Below are 17,095 nucleotides of genomic sequence, written 5' to 3'. Positions count from 1 at the left end.
GTTTGCAGCAGCACATGCAACAAAATGGCGTCCAGCATTCAAAAAACCCCTCAGCTTGCATTAACTAGCCACACACAAGGCATGCAAGCTCCACCCCTCAGTCATTCTTAGACTTCTTATTGGGTGAGCAACACAGCCAAGCAACACAGTTGGAGCCTCCCTCCTCCCTGGCTGGCAGAGAGGGAAGGAGAGGAGCTGCTTCCTTTGAAATTTAAGGGACATCATTTAAGGGACATTTAAGGGACATCCATCAATAAGGGACAGCAGCGGGACATGGCGCTGGAATAAGGGACTGTCCCTTCAAATAAGGGACACTTGACAGCTATGAGAATCAGTGTTGGGAGTAAATTAGAAAATCAGGTGTCAACCTGATTTTACTCTGCTTTTCTGCCTAACAATGCCAGAACAGAATTGCATAGTTAGATAGAATTGCTAATATCATAATCAAAATGAATTTGCCATCATTACAAATCTACTGTGTGACTTCAAAAAATTACATGCCATCCTTTGGTCTGTTGTTTATTTTATTCTATAAGCCATGAGTATGGAAGAGGCAGAAGGAAACACTGTCAGAAGATGTATTTCACTTCTGCTTGATTCTGATGCAACAGTTTTATAATGTCAAGTTCCAAGATGGAGTCCTTTACTTGATTCTCTGACCGAGAAGGCGGGAACTTTAGTTTCTTCTGTTTGTTTATCTCCAAAGAAAAACAAGATTTTCTCAAAGATTTGTCCAGTCAAATGGAGCAGGCCTGACTTAAAGGAGATGTCTTGCATCTTTAAAATGTATATATGTTATTTTGGCCATTTCCCAAAAAGTCAGCAAAAAAGAAAGAAAGAAAAGACTGCCAAAAACTACATGGCTACTTCCTACTCTTTTATGTTTTTGCCAAACCAGAGGAACGTGAAACATAGATGGTTAAGTGCATTAGGCATACAATCAGGAGTCAATATGTCTGGTTTCTGGCACTGCTTGTACAACTAATCTTCTCTTAGTTATGCAGTGCTCACTTCCATTAATCTCCCATTTTTCTGTCACATATAATCTTATGGCACATCAATCTCCATCTGTATTCTGTGTAGGACAGATAGGTCTGCAGTCCTTATGCAAATGAATAAAAGAACACAAATCTTACAGTAATGTTTAACCAGCTCTAGAATCTCAGGCCTGGGACTCTCCCCAAGAAAAACACCCTCCTGGGCCACTCATCAGTTTGCTTTGCACCTTCCATAAGTGATTTTGCCTGGCTGGAATGTGTCCTTTGACAATGCTCCTTGCTTGTCTGAGTGGAGGATAGAGAGGATAGTGAAGAAACTCGTAGTGTTCAAAGCCAAAAATCATATTTATTGCTCCAGCTACATTTGCCTTTAGCCCTTCCCTTCCCATCTCTGGCATGTGGCCCCCAGAAGGTTATCCAGAAGGGAATGTGGCCCTTGGGCTGAAAAAGGTTCCCCAGTGGAATTGATGTCTGGGGGGAATTTCTGAGAAATTGATGTTAATAATTGTTTAATAATTGTTTTATTACTATTATCTTTTGTTTTTTTTAAAAAAAACCAACAACTTTTGGGGTGTCCTGGTTTTTACTTTTTGAAATATGGCAACCCTGTTTATGACCATCCTTGAACAAAGGAACTTCAAAAGGAAACACCAGCATGAAACTGCTAAATTACAGCTAGGAGAAATTTGATTCAGTTTGCATTCAAACCTAAATCCATGCAACTCACACTTTGAAACAATATGAGAACTGAAACACAGCCATCTGAAAATCACACTTGAATTTTGCAGTGGAATTCTCCAACCAAACAAGATTTACGAAAATGGATATATTGGGTAAAAATTGTGCAACAAAGGAAGATATTTGTGAATATATACAAAAATGGACTATGTTGTGAAAAACCACATACAAAAACTGTGTTAGGAGAAATTCATACTCAAATGTTGAAGAATTTTCATGAGGTATTCTTTTTTTAAAAAAATCACAGAAGTGATTTATCCACATCATAGAAATGTGAAGAATTAATTTAAGATCAGAAAAATAACAAAGTGAGAAAACAAAAATTGGCAGATCCTTCCATCCCTAATTAAAACTTTTCAAAGATTCTATTAATTTGATCCTGAATATTTTTTTACTCAGCAATGCTAACATACTGTAGTTATGTTATCACTAATTACTGCTACTGTGAAGGGTCACTCAGGAGGGTTCTTTTTGCATGAATTTAAGTTGTAATTTAATTGTCAGACTGTACTTTTTCAGTTTCATTGCCATTTAATTCAAACTTTCACTTTTTAATATGTGCCTGAGGATTACATTTTATGCATCTGATGAAGTGGATTGGAGTCATGAAAGCTTAAGTCATGATTATTTGTTACTCTTTAAGATGCCACAAGACTCTTTGCTTTTTTATATACCGTATTTTTCGTCCCATAGGACGCTCCGTCCCATAGGACGCACCTAGTGTGTGTTTTTTTTGGGGGGGGGGGAATAAAGGAAAAAATGTTTTCCTTTATTCCCCCCCCAAAACCAGGTCGGGGAAACCAAGCCAGGTCAGGGAAGAGCGGTATGGCGGCGCTCCACCTCCCCGCTGTCCCCCGAGCTTGTGGGGCTGGCGGTGGCCAGCGCCAGCCTCCAAACCAGGTCGAGGAACAGCAGGATGGCGGTGCTGCACCTCCCCGCTGTCCCCTGAGCTTGTGGGGCTGGCTGATGTCTGCCCGGTGCGCGGGGTACTCTGCTTCAGCGCGCCCCACACTCCGTGCAGCAGGCTGCTATCCGCAGCCTAGGGAGCCCTGCGGGAACTCCCGCAGGGCTCCCAGGCTGCGGATATCTGCCCGGCGCGAGGGGCGCTCTGCTTCAGGGCGCGCCGGGCGGCAGGCTGCTATTCGCAGCCTAGGGAGCCCTGCGGGAACTCCCACAGGCTCCCCAGGCATGCTGATAGCTTCCTGAAGCCAGGAGAGTGAGAGGTGTTGGTACGCACCGACCCCTCTCACTCTCCAAGCTTCAGCGAAAGCCCATATTCGCCCCATAGGACGCACACAGATTTCCCCTTCATTTTTGGAGGGGAAAAAGTGCGTCCTATAGGGCGAAAAATATGGTACTTGCAGTAGTATCTTTAAGTCCTTCATTTCTCACATTTGTTCTCTGTGAAATAAAAGCTTAACAAACCTCACATCAATCAGTAAAGCTGTCAGTGTAAATTATGATATTGCATAATGTGTCCTCTCTTTGTGATAACCATGTTTGTTTAATTTTTAGATGTCTTCTGAACATCAAATCATGCTTTCATTGCACCTTATATTGTAGGTAGACTTAGTTACACAACCTGATTTATAGTCTGGGGTTGAGCCAGGTAATTCTTACAACTACAGTATCTACAGCCAGGCTGGTGCCTGATCCCTGGGAATGCCAAAGGTCTTTTAACATTATGTCAAAATTTCCTTCCCCTTTAGGAGGAAATGAGATAAGTAAATAAAAAATAGGAGCTGCTTCCAGCCTTTTTGTTACAAAGTTCCCTAAATAATATACTTAACTATCAACTGGGACTAAGAATGAAGGAAACATTTTCAAGATTGTTGAGTCTTTTGAGCAGAAACTAGGTTAACACAGATATTTAACTTCTGCTCCAACTATTGATATGTAATTATTATTATTTCTAGTGTAAATAGTTGTTTCCTATGCTTTTATCATTTTTTGAACCTGTGGTCTCATTACCTAGCTGTTTTGGAAGCCTTTTTGACAAGCTTCTGAAAACCAGATGTAGAAAAACAACCATTTCCCTTCTGCCCATATGCCTGCTGACCACAAATAATTATATTAGATTCTTGTACAATTATCACCAAGTTATGTGGCAGTTTTACTCTTATTCTGTGCTGGGGTCTAACCATTTCAGGCCTGTTTAAGATCAAATTGCAAAATCTTGATTCTTCTGTTAAAGCTGTTTTGTAATTGAACCTGCCACACCCTTTGCGCCACCTTCCCAAAGCCAGGTGCCTCCTTGCCCACCTTTGGGGGGGGCAGAGTGAGGGCAGGGTTGCCAATTTTGGACCATGCATGGGGCACCATATTTCCCAAGTCTGCCACTCAGAAAAGTTAATGAAAAGTGCAACAAGTGTCATACTCCTGCTGGATCATGCCCACTGCACTTGTTTCCGAATTATGGACAGGATCTAAAGGAGCACTTGGGCTATTCCAGATCCCCTTACCTCTGGTACCCCATAAAAAGCTGCTCTTCAAGGCCAGGACAGGGTCTGTTTGGACTGCAAATCCATATAGAATTATAGTTCTGATGCATGTGATAAGTTTGCCATTTTAATGTATACACATTCCCATACTGAAAAATGGACAGAATGCATGTGTTCCCTTACATTCTTACATTAGCCTTATACTCAGAGAAGAGTTATTGCTGTTTTCCACATTTCTGGCATTTCTTGTATTTTTCCAGACTTTCTACAGTTATAATGTTGACTGTGGGAGCTGCCTAAAGCAGTGGCTATCCAGAAGGTCCAATAGGAGAGAGCTGAAGTTTGCCACTTCTTTAACACAGAAAGCTAGTTTTTTAAGACAATGGATCTTATTTTCCTTGTAAAGGCAAAGAGATTTTTATTCCGTTGGAAAGCAATAATTATCAAATAAAAACACAGTATACAATTGCCAAATCTAAAATCCAGTTTCTATCATGTCAGGTGGGATGTTGTCTCTGTGTGGTTGAAACTTCAAAGCAACAATATATTCCTCTGCCTTGTCCAAATTGGGTGGTAGCATAAGGTTACCAGATGTCCCCGTTTCCCAGGGACAGTCCCCGGATTTACAAATCAGTCCCCATACAAAATCCATTGAAATTGAAAAGTGTCCCCGGATTCATTGAAAAAAATCTGGTTACCTTATTGTAGCACTTGGGTATGAAATGCACATCAAAAGTTTGTTTTCTGGTGCCCAAGGTGAACCCCTGTTTCTTGTTATTCTAAAGCAGCAATGCAGCAGCAAGCAAAGGCTCTAGCAGCCAAGTCAGCTGCTTGTGGCTGGAAAGCCAAACAGGATGTGTGTGACTGTTGCCATGGAAACAAAGGGGCAGTCCATTCTGTATTGAGCACCGGATGTTAGCTCAGTGTGTGTGTGTCATATGACCTGTACAGGATGTACATGGGTGGAGTTTGGAGTTTCTCTCTGTTTGTTGATGAGAGCAGACATGTTTTCTCTGTACTGAAGTGAAAGACAGGAATAAAGACAATGTAGATACATTTCTGTCTGAGTCTGATTCCCCTCCCTGGGGATATGCTGGAGAGCAGGGAGGAGGAGAAGCAGTTTGGTGTGTTTTTCTCACAGCCTGAGGAAAATCGCCGGAACGGACCTCGTGTGTTTTTCCTACCGGGAGTCGCCGGAGGGAGGTCGAAAGAATTCAGCCGGTGCCTGGAGAGATAGGCACATACCTCTGAACGGCCCTAAATTTTGACATTGGTAGCAGAGGATGGTTTCTACGATCCATGGAACTCTGCAGAAATAGGAGCCTGAGATGGAGGCTGATTCTCTGCAGCTAGAAGCTGACCAGAAGAAGCTGAAAGCCAAGCTACGGAGCCCAGGTATGAGATTTTCGGGCTTAAGAGTGTGAATGCAGATGGATTAATTCTCTGCTTCATGGGAGCAACGTTTGGGAAAAACAGCTCCGAGAGAGAAGAGTCTGCATTCCAAACATTCCTGTGGTTTTTCCTGTCCAAGGAAAGGAATGTGGTTGCTTAGCAACGCAGGCCAGTTTCAAGATAAGGGCTGGATGTCAGGCTGTGCTCGGAGAAGCAAAAACAGCTCGTGTTTTGACTAGGAACTGTGAAAGGGACTTTCCAAGCAGCCAGTGTTATTGCTGCCAGGTGCACAGAGTGTAAACAAGCCAGCTATTGGATTTTAGAGGCTTGTGTTTGAGAGTCAATGCAAGGACTCAAAATGGATGCCAAGAAGGGGGGAGGCCTGCCTTCTCCAACCCTTTTGACCAGTGACAATTATGCATCTTGGTCTATTAAGATGAAGGCCTTGCTGCAGAATCAGAGACTGTTTGAGGTGATTGAGAACCCCATCCCTGCAGCACCAACGCGTGCTTGGGAGTCACAGGATGTGAAGGCCAGAACCGCTATAATTCTGTGCGTGTCGGACTCTCAGCTTATTCATATACAAGATTTACCGCACACAAAAGATGTTTGGGACACGCTGAGAAGGACACATCAGAGAGATGCAGGTTCTTCAGCGTTGCTGTATTTTGAAAAGCTGACCAACCTGAGGCTTGCGCCTGATGGAGATGTTCAAGCGCACCTGACGGAAATGAAATTTCTGCGTCAGCAGATGGTGGAACGCAATTTCCATCTGGATGAGGAAGTGTTTTGCTTCATGGTGATAAACAGCCTGAATCGGACTTACAAAACGGTTGCCAGTCAGCTGGGGTCTCTCCCAGCGCAAGATTTGACTTCGGACAGGGTCTTCGCCGTGGTCCTGAACGAACATGACAGACTTGCCGCCCTGGAAGTCAAGGACAGGGGGAGGGAAGAACGGAGTTCAGACACCCCCACTGCTGTAGCTACTGGAGGAGACGCTGTAGCTTTGAACGTTGTCCGATGCCACAATTGTGGACAGACTGGGCATCCTCAGCGGAACTGCAGGAAGCCACGTCAGAACAAAGGAGCCAAGGGAAGCTCCACGAAGTCTGAGGCGTCAGGCAGAAGTCATGCCAAATCACAGGCGAAGCCTGCGAAGGCTTTGATGTCCCTAAAAGCCACACCGGAAGCGGGGAATTTCTTTGCCCTAGACACCGGGTGTACGCAGCATATGTGTCGACACAGAGGACTATTTTCGTCGTTTAAGAAGCAAAGCTTCGTTGTACAACAAGCCAACGGTCAAGAGCTGGAAGCCACCGGAATTGGGACTGTGTATCTTAAAAGTCAGAACTTGACTATAAACAATGTTTATTTGGTTCCAGAGTTGAAGTACAATCTGCTCAGCGTTTCGCAGATTGCCAAGAAGGGACTAAAACTGTCCTATGATGATCAGAACTGTGAGATCTACAAAGATGGAGAGCTGTATCTTTCTGCCGAAGAGAAAGATGGACTGTATTTGTTGACTTTTGATCAAAGTGATTACATGGAATGTAATTCTTGTAATTCTAACATGATTTCTTTTGCAGGTGTAGCCAAGAAGAACACCAAGCAGGTCACCTCGAGGGTCGACAAGGCATTTCAGCGGGTGTATGCTGATGTGATTGGTCCTTTAGCACCATCTAGAGGCAATGCAAAGTATTACCTAATATGTGTTGATTCTTTTACAGGTTTTGTCTGGATTTATCTTTTGGAGAGACCGAAAGAAGCCTTAGAAAGGTTTAAAGAGTTTTGTGACAAGGTTAAAAATATGCATGATGCTGACATAGATTGTCTTTGCACAGATGAGAAGCCAATTTTTCTCTTACAGGATTTCCAGAGGTTCCTGAAGAAGAAAGGGATAAGACACAAAGTTGCTAGTTCCGAAGAAGCTTGGAACAGATGTGTTTGTGTTAGGGTGAACAAAGAATTGCAAAAGGGAATGCATGCGCAATTGCTTAGTTCACATCTGCCACATGAGTACTGGGCTGAGTCACTAATGTCATATTGTTACACGTGGTTGAGAAAGGTTTCAAAAGAGTTGGGATGTTCTCCTTTTGAGAAACTGTTCCACAGAAAACCTTCTGTTGCCCATTTCAAGGTTTTTGGGTCTCATGTGAGGACAGAAGCTCCGGGTGGAGTAAAGAATGCCAGAGGCATTTTTGTGGGTTATGAAAAGGGTCTCTACAGAGTAATTTTGTCTGAATCTGGTAAGGTGATTCTCACAAAATTTCTAGAGAGTGCTCCTGAACAGGAGCGAGTGATTGTTCACACATTTCCCACAGGTGATGATTCTGATGATGATGATGAGTTTGATCTTATTGAGTTCAGTAGTACTGGTGATGACAGCGATAGCTCAGACAGCTCAGTTGTCACAGTCATTGAGAGGAAATCTCACGTAATGACTAGACCCTCAGAAGAGGAGGATGAACCACTGATTAAGCTTAGTACTGGTTCTTCAGAGAGTTCAGAGGCTGAACCAGAAAGCAAGGGAGAGCAGCACCTCTTACGTAGGTCTGAGAGAGCAACGAAGGGTGTACCACCCAAGAGGTATTCAAAAGAGTTTGCCAACCAAGCTATTGCATGTGTTGCTGTTGTAAACGACCAAGGTCAAATTGAAGCTGTGTCTGAATCAGAGACAAAGGCACAACAGAGAGTTGCTAACCAAGGTAATGCAGAAGCACTCATTCCTTGGAAGTCACACAACCAGAGAGGTACATTGGTAAAACCAGTGGCGTGTAGTTCCAAGGGTGGAACTGAAACAACAGGGGAGTGTTATATGTATAACAACTGTTTGTTTTCTTCTCTGGATGACGCTTTGCTCGCTGCACGCATTGATACTTTAGGGGGAGTATGTTATTCTAAAGCAGCAATGCAGCAGCAAGCAAAGGCTCTAGCAGCCAAGTCAGCTGCTTGTGGCTGGAAAGCCAAACAGGATGTGTGTGACTGTTGCCATGGAAACAAAGGGGCAGTCCATTCTGTATTGAGCACCGGATGTTAGCTCAGTGTGTGTGTGTCATATGACCTGTACAGGATGTACATGGGTGGAGTTTGGAGTTTCTCTCTGTTTGTTGATGAGAGCAGACATGTTTTCTCTGTACTGAAGTGAAAGACAGGAATAAAGACAATGTAGATACATTTCTGTCTGAGTCTGATTCCCCTCCCTGGGGATATGCTGGAGAGCAGGGAGGAGGAGAAGCAGTTTGGTGTGTTTTTCTCACAGCCTGAGGAAAATCGCCGGAACGGACCTCGTGTGTTTTTCCTACCGGGAGTCGCCGGAGGGAGGTCGAAAGAATTCAGCCGGTGCCTGGAGAGATAGGCACATACCTCTGAACGGCCCTAAATTTTGACACTGCATGGATAGTGCATTGGCAGATTCAGCAATTAAAAGCCATAGGTTGTCCTACTAGGCTGTTAGCAGCCAGGACAGCATGGGTCACTTGCATTTATGAAGTTAAACATGTACTGGCTGTATAGCTAGATAAAACTGAAGCAGCAGTATTATTTTTCTATGCACTTGGAAGATATGTCCATTCTTGGGACAACTGAGCTTTAGGAAAAACTTATTTTGCCACCTCGAGAAAAAGCAAGTAACATTCGTATTTTTATAGAATGTTTTCTTTTCCTCTCCAGTTTATACCAGCAGATTCAAAAGTTCAGCTTCCTTACACAATAATCAAACAAGGTAATGTGTATGACTTCTCATACTTGATTTCCATAGAATGGAAGACATTTCTTTATGCATGAAAATAATTGGGGTGTGTTGGGGGGAGGGTCCGTGAACAGAAAGGAATATTCTTGTCTTAAGACTGGAGGAAACATTCTCAAAACTAATCCCTTTAACCGAATTCCATTGTCACACTGAATGCAAGACTTAACTCATTCTGATCAGTTCTTATAACATGACTTCTTATCCCTGCAGAAAAGAAAAGAAAAAATCTTGGGTTAAATTAATATTTTTGGCAACAACCAAGTCCATATCCTGTCGGCAGTCTGCATTATCTCTTCTGGCTGCAAAAAAAGGGAAGATTTTGAAGATGCACACCAAACTGTCCTAGGGGCACAACCCCAGGGCAATACAGCATTTCATATGGCTAAATCCATTCCAAGAGCCCAGTTTTGTATAGGTCAAATGGAATTTTGGAACCTGGAAACATATTGTGGGACACCTAAAGTTAAACCTTGAATAGGAACAGAGTAATCTGGATTTGATTCCTTTGAGAGGACAGATTACTGGAGAATAAAAGCATTATGATATACTTCAGTTTATTTACACGTGGGACATAAGTGGAAGCAGACCTCTTAGATACTCCAACAGCAGTCACATTGCCCTACATCAGTCCCCCAAAGAGGGAAATCCAAAAGGCACTTTCCAGAACTGAAGACTGTTACCTCTTTTGGAGACCCACTCTAAAAGCTGCTTCTTTGTTTCTTTCCATGCACAGGCTTAGATCACATCAGTCTTAGCTGGGGTACCTGAAAACAACAATGTATTCCTTTGCCTTCTCAAAAATGGGAGGTATGAAGTGCACATCAAAAGCTTGTTTCTGGCACAACAGCTGAATCACTGTGTTTGTGGCTATCCAACATGTAGTCAGTGCATTGACAGCTTCAGCAGTCAGTGGCCCAAAACTGATTTCAGACTGAGGCTCATGGAGGAGTGTCCCGTTTCGCCTAATAGATTAGCCTCTACTGCCCTTCTATCCAACAACAACTTTATTGATGATCTCATGATGCTAACGTCTTTAGGATGAAACACAAAGGCTTGGCCGTCTGTCCATTTTAAATTCCTACTCTCCTTCTCTTGGCCAGGCAGCACATTGATCTGTGCATCATCTAATAATAATCTATGCTTCTTCTCTTCTTTTGATGTCCTGTGAAGGCCCCACAATCTGCTTGGATCCTTGTCTCTTTCAGTTAAAAAATGAAGTTATTTGTATTAAGCTCTTTACCTACCTTTCTTACTATATTGCTCCTGCCTACTAGCCAGGATGGCTATGGTCCACCTCCATGGGAGAGTACTCTTCTGCTTTCATCCTGCTTGCAGGTTCTCACAGGCATCTGGTTGGCCACTATAGAAACAGTGTAGATAGCCTGATCCAGAGGGGTGTTCTTACATTCTTGGATTCCTTCTGAAAACCCCGCCATCTCTGAGAATCATTTATTCCTTGTATCTTCAACCTTTTCAGACCCAGGACCAGCTTTTAACCCAAACGTGTTTTGGGCCCCATTTTTTAATATTTTCTCATGTATTTGCATGGTGGTAGTGCTCCTGTAGTGATGGCCACACTTGTTCCTTAGTTTAATCTGTCTTCAATTCCCCTTGACCCTTTCCACTCCTGTCAGCCATCTACTCTGTGGTTATTCCACTACCACATCAGCAACCTGTCTCTTCTCTCTTTCCACACTTCCTTCGAATACACAACCATTTCCCCCATTCTTATGATCCCCCCTTCAATCAGTTAGAGGGGAATAATGGATGGAGTTAATGAGGTTCTATCTGCATTTATCTCAGAACACCTGACATATGGTGGTGTTTTATGGAATATCTCCCCCCAGAGAGGCTCACCTGGCATCTTTGCTGCCTTTTCATTATGAGCTATTAGCACTTCACTTGTACACCAAGTTTCCAATTGCTGGTTTATGTGCTGGTTTTAATTGTTTACATTTTTTTAGCTGCTATGTTTTATGTTGATTTTAGCTGAAGTCTTTCTCTGGACTTTTTTTGCTTTGGAGATTTATTTTGTTTTGGTTTCTGTATTTTTTATTTGTGAATTATATTTTATTTATGTTAATTGCCCTGATAATTGTGGTTGGATCGGTGACATGCAAATGTAATAAACGAGCAAATTTATGCTGCCTTGACTTCCTCTCTTCCAACTCTTATTTTGATCCCTGCAACCTGGCGTCTGCCTTTTTCTCTCTCCACTGAAACTACTTTCATTAAAATCCCCTGTGGTTTCCTTATTGCCTAATCAAATGGACTCTATTCTTCTCATTGCTGACATTTAGATCTGTTTCTTTACTTACTTAACTTGATGGTATTGTATTAATGGACCTTACTGAAATTGGCTGCATATTGTCACAAGTACTGATCATGTGTGTGAGAGAATTTGATTTGTAATTTAGCAGCAACTTAGAGACAATGTAGATAATGAGAATTGTTCCATTCCATTCTTGTTTTCACAGTGCTTCAAAATGTCACACATCGGGCACAATCTAAAATCCCAGAGAAGGCTCCATTAGCAGGACCAATACTAGGTGACTAAGATGTCCATTATTCCAGATAGGTGCACCAGGGTTCACCTTCAACCCTTATCTTTTAGAGTTTTCTCTTTTCTTATAGTTATTTGCTTTGCATCTTTCTTACTACTACTGTATCTGAGCAGAGAGAGATAAGGAAAGGTATATTCTTAAAACTGCTGGTAGCTACATTGTTGTTATCATTCTTTAAGAGTAAAGTGGGGACAACCCTTTACTTTTCTTCAGCAAGTAAGTAAAAAATGTTTTCCATAAAGTTAAAATGCTTGCATGGGAACTTGGTTGGGGCTGTTAAGGAGGTTGTAGTACTTACAATATGAAACTAGTACCTTCGTCGTGATTATATCTTCTTTCCCTACTGCTCTCTCTCCACACCACTAACACTTTATATTAGTTTTTATTCAGAAACATCAATTTTAAAAAGTACTCCTGAATGAACAACTCCTTTACCTTCCTGTGTAGTGCACCTTATTGTACCAGATTTCAATGGAACACGACAGAAACTGCCATCACTGGATATCTCTGAAAGACCAGAGAAAAAACCAGGTAAGCAGAAACAAGTAGCTGGATTTGGGAAGCATGTAAATCAGGTCTGCCCAGCTTCTGACGTTTCAAGATGGCGAGACATCCATGTTTGGAAATTGAGTGGGAATGTTTCACCACTGTGGGTCTTCCTCCATTGGTCACTGAGACCATCACACAGCCTGTTAGCCTTGTGTTACCAAGTATTTGAAAGTGCCTAGGGGGCAACTGGAGCTGATCCCTGCTGAAAGTGGAATTTGCAGCTGGCACTGATTTGGCAAACCAGACAGGGATTGGCCGCGCTCAGGAGTTCCTGATCCGGAATCACCAAATGGAGCTGTTCCCTGCCTAAAGCAAAGTTCATAGCTGGCACCAATGAGCTGATCAAAGGTGGCTGCAAAGGGGTGTGCAAATCTTTAAAAAGGTAAATAAATTGGAAAGTTTAAAATATAAATCTCTTTTTACAAAATTAAATTGTCTAAAATACATGAATGGTCTAAATATGTTGTCCTGTTTAGGAACGTATATCAAAAATTCTTCCCCCAAAACTCTTCTTTTTCAGGTAAACCCACCTGACCTGCAAGATCAAAAGCTTAGTAGATGACAGACTGTCTTAACTAGGAGGAAAACAGACTAGGCAAAAAAAGCACCATTCAGAGATTTTGCTCATGAAAGATGAGGAATACCGAACATAAATGGTATCACGATGCCTCACACTTAAAAAAATCCCTTGATGGCGCATCACATTTGCCAGTTAAAATAACTAAGTCAATAGATTCAAAATGTTTGGAAAGACTATGGAAGCTTAGGTGAACATACCCTTTATTTAGTCAATTTTGTCTAAAAGATTTTACGGAGATGGAATATATTACAAGACAACATTGTTGGAGCTCCACATATATATTGCAGCAGAGTACAGAAATAAACAGTCTGCTAAGAATGCTGTTTGAAGGAATAAATAAACAAGGTTTATTACTCCTACATTCTGAGTAGAAGCTTGCATGTGGAGTTATGAGGTTAAACACCAACTGAAGCAGGAAGGAACTAAATGTCTGAGAAACAATACAGAAAGATCTTTTGGTGTGAAAGGACTTACAGAAAAATAAGGGTGAATCCCGGTGATTTATTGACTCTACAGGGTTCTTGAGTTTGTTGTGGTTTTCTGAAAATCAGTAACGTGTTTTTTTAAAAAATGACAGTATTTGGGAAGACCATCTTCTGTTCAGGCTTCAAAGTTGATGAGACACTGAATTGCCATTTAATGAGAAAATTCAAAATAATAATTTGCAGATGAAGTTCAGTATCCTGAAATTTGTGGTTGTGGTATCGTAACTTCGTTTGCTAATGCTTGCTTTCTGAAAAACTGAAAATTAGTGGTTTTGAATTTTTCCTTTACTCACTTGTGCATGTACCAAGGTTCATCAGACTAGCTAATGTGAAACACTATTATGATGTGGTCTGGTTTGGAAGGGGTGTTCAACTGTCTCCCATTTTGAGACCACTGGCGACATCAGGGATGTTAGTGTTTATGGTAGTCATGCTGGGTTAATTATTATTAAGAAAAGCAGAACAATGAGAAGTTAGGAAATTTACTTTCCAAAAATTTAGATCCTTTGCTTCTTGTCACAATCTCTGTAGTTGTAGTGGATAATATATGTGTTTACTAAATCCTACATTTTCTTTAAAAAGCTAAGAATGAAACCCAGGAATGGCCTGCGGAATCCAAGACACCAGAAGTACAAGAAATCTCTCCCCAATCCCAGCCCGGTGATTATTTTTTTCTGTTTATTTCTATTGTTTATTTTATTTTAATTAGATTGTGTGCTCAATTAACAATTCATTCATTTATTTAGACCACATTAATAAAATACTACATAAAACTGAGCTTACATCAGTTAGGCAAAATGTATTGAAGTATTCTCATTTTCCTGCATGTTAACTATTTCCCTCAGCATCTCTATACAGTGCTACTTCAGGTTACATACGCTTCAGGTTACATACGCTTCAGATTACAGACTCCGCTAACCCAGAAATAGTACCTCGGGTTAAGAACTGGCTTCAGGATAAGAACAGAAATCGTGCTCCGGCGGCACAGCAGCAGCAGGAGTCCCCATTAGCTGAACTGGTGCTTCAGGTTAAGAACAGTTTCAGGTTAAGAACGGACCTCCGGAACAAATTAAGTACTTAACCAGAGGTACCACTGTACAGCCATATTCTTTTTATATGAGTTATAAACTTCAAAAATTTTCTGATTTGGAAGCTCATTTAATATTCTGTTGGTGTGTTGCGCTTATTAAACCTTTACAGAAGTCAACTGCACTCCCATCTAATACTTTTACACTTCTGTATACTGAACAAACTGTTACAGATGGAACAGCCTGCTTAATAGCTGAGGTGCCTTTAGTTAGGATAGTGTTTAAATGAGTCATACCCAGCAATCAGGGACATGCTCTGGCACTTGTCCAGTTTAATGCTTTCTGTTGCATTATAGCAAGCTGTTTGGGGGGGTTCTTTTTGGCCTGTGATGTTTTGGCTGCAATCCAATGTGCACATATTTAAGGGCAGGGCCGTCATTAGCATATGCACTGCTGGGGTGCAAAGAGGGGAGGGTGGGAACCCAAAGTTGTTGCCTTTTTCTAGGGGGAGTGAACTCAAAGTTGAGATTCTTTGGGGAGGTGGGAAGCCAAAGTTGTTGACCTTTTTTAGGGGGGAAATCGCTCACCTGTAACAACAATGCAGTGGACGGAGGAGGGGGCCAGGGACTTTTGCTCCATTGCTTTTCACTGCCACCGATCGAGAGGGACCAGTATACAGTAGGTATACATTGGCGCCTCCCAGAATTTGGCACCCAGGTGCCCCACACCCCTTGCACCCCCGGGTAAAGACGGCCCTGTTTAAGGAGAACCACCATGGAAGCCAAAGAGATATGCATAGAATTGCACTGCTAGTTGTTTCAGTAACATGGAAGAGGCAAACTATGAAGCAGAAGATGATGGATATCTTTTAGAACACTGGTTTTAAAAAGGGGTATACAGGGAAATTGGACACATTAATCAGACATCAACAGCTTGCGGCTGGTTTTTAGATCCAGCATTGCCATTGGTTATGTAAATAATATCCAATAACTTGGTAGTGCCGCTACCAGCTGCTGAACCAGCTATATCCCTTCTTGGAGATGGAGAGGTGGCCAGGATGCACTGTTCTATCTTTTCTACAGAGTCTTAGGTAGCCACTACAATTATCCAGATATTTTTTCTTTAAGGGGAAATTGAGTGAATGGTTTTCAATCACAAGCTGAAAAAACTATTTCATGGAGTTTCAGTGACCGTACATTTCTGGTGAAATACTGTATACAGTGGTACCTCAGGTTAAGTACTTAATTCATTCCAGAGGTCCGTTCTTAACGTGAAACTGTTCTTAACCTGAAGCATCAGTTCAGCTAATGGGGCCTCCTGCTGCTGCCACGCCACCAGAGCACGATTTCTGTTCTCATCCTGAAGTAAAGTTCTTAACCCGAGGTACTATTTCTGGATTAGCGGAATCTGTAACCTGAAGCGTATATAACCTGAAGCATATGTAACCTGAAGCGTATGTAACCCGAGGTACCACTGTATGTGCTTTTATGCTCAGTGTAATATTCAGTTCACTATCAAGTTTTTAAACTTATATGAAAATGATGTTGGTGTCCTTTCATTAGTAGAACAATTTCATCCTTTCTTATTTGTTTTTCAAAACACAATAAATGTACTTTTCCATTATTTGATCCCTTCTATGCTCCATTTACCACTTTTCTCTTTATAATACAGCTTGTATTTATTCACGCTTTCTGATATTTCTTCACTCCTCTAACTTGGTCTCTTAAATTACTCAAACCACCAATGAATTGTTCCCTTGCATAAATCCAAAATGATCACTGGAATGGTTTCTATTTGACTTGCATGACAGTGGGACTGGCTACTGTTAGCTATACCCTTGCCTATTTACAAGGAGAAATTACTTTGAAAGAAAGCACAATATACTGTGTTTTAGAAATACTTGTACATGCCCTTACTTGATTGAATGATCAAAGGATTTTAAATGTCTAACAATGATCTTATATTCTGAAATGAGGTTTCTTTTATTACATGCTGCTTGACCTAATTCAATTATACTTGGATATCCTACCCTACACTAAGAATTATGCTGACTTTTTAAAATCTTGCAGCTATGACTGAACTAGACTGGGGAAGCAGCAAACCTACAGCTGCCAGTGCCTCAGAAGAAACAAAGAGCTCTCCAGGTAAAATACAGCCTTCCTGTGCTGCAAGTACTATTTAGTGAGAGAGCCCCTGCAGATATTTAAAATCACAAAACATGCAGCAAAGTAAAGCGTGAAACTATAGGCTGTTAGATCTTTTAAATGTTCCCTTCTAAGTTTCTTTCAAAACTCCCCACTTCCCCTTTGCAGAGAAAGAGACTACATGTTTGGTAAGTTAAAAATGGTTTACTTACAAACTCTTCAAAGGTCAGATTCATGTGCTTTTCCATACAGCAGCAAAAAAAAAAAAGGACAGTTTCAAAAAGTGGTAAGAGTTTCTATAGTTTTTGTATAGCGACACAAAGATGGCTTGCAGAAGCCTTGCTAAGTCAAACTTAGAGCATCCATCTTAGACATCCTTACTGGTCAGGTTCATATGGTGGAAGTAGAAAAAGGAGAAGAATTTGGTA

At 41.6% G+C, this 17,095-nt stretch overlaps 1 protein-coding gene across 37 annotated transcripts in view; it reads left to right on the top strand.

The window, feature by feature from the left end:
* ABI3BP (ABI family member 3 binding protein) overlaps positions 1-17,095 on the top strand; it is a 134,920-nt gene that overhangs the window by 46,847 nt on the left and 70,978 nt on the right. For 36 of the 37 annotated variants that reach the window (XM_079974298.1, XM_079974314.1, XM_079974311.1 and 33 more), the window contains exons 7-11: positions 9,239-9,290; positions 11,795-11,866; positions 12,329-12,412; positions 14,078-14,155; positions 16,593-16,667. In XM_079974298.1, the coding sequence (XP_079830424.1) occupies positions 9,239-9,290; positions 11,795-11,866; positions 12,329-12,412; positions 14,078-14,155; positions 16,593-16,667 (361 nt within the window). The remainder of the gene's footprint in view (positions 1-9,238; positions 9,291-11,794; positions 11,867-12,328; positions 12,413-14,077; positions 14,156-16,592; positions 16,668-17,095) is intronic. The other variant, XM_079974330.1, reaches the window with a different exon arrangement.

Source organism: Podarcis cretensis (assembly GCF_951804945.1).
Source record: "Podarcis cretensis genome assembly, chromosome: 4".
Taxonomy (NCBI): Eukaryota; Metazoa; Chordata; class Lepidosauria; order Squamata; family Lacertidae; genus Podarcis; species Podarcis cretensis.
The sequence above is the reverse complement of the archived record's forward strand: the minus strand, read 5'-3'. Positions and strand labels throughout refer to the sequence as shown.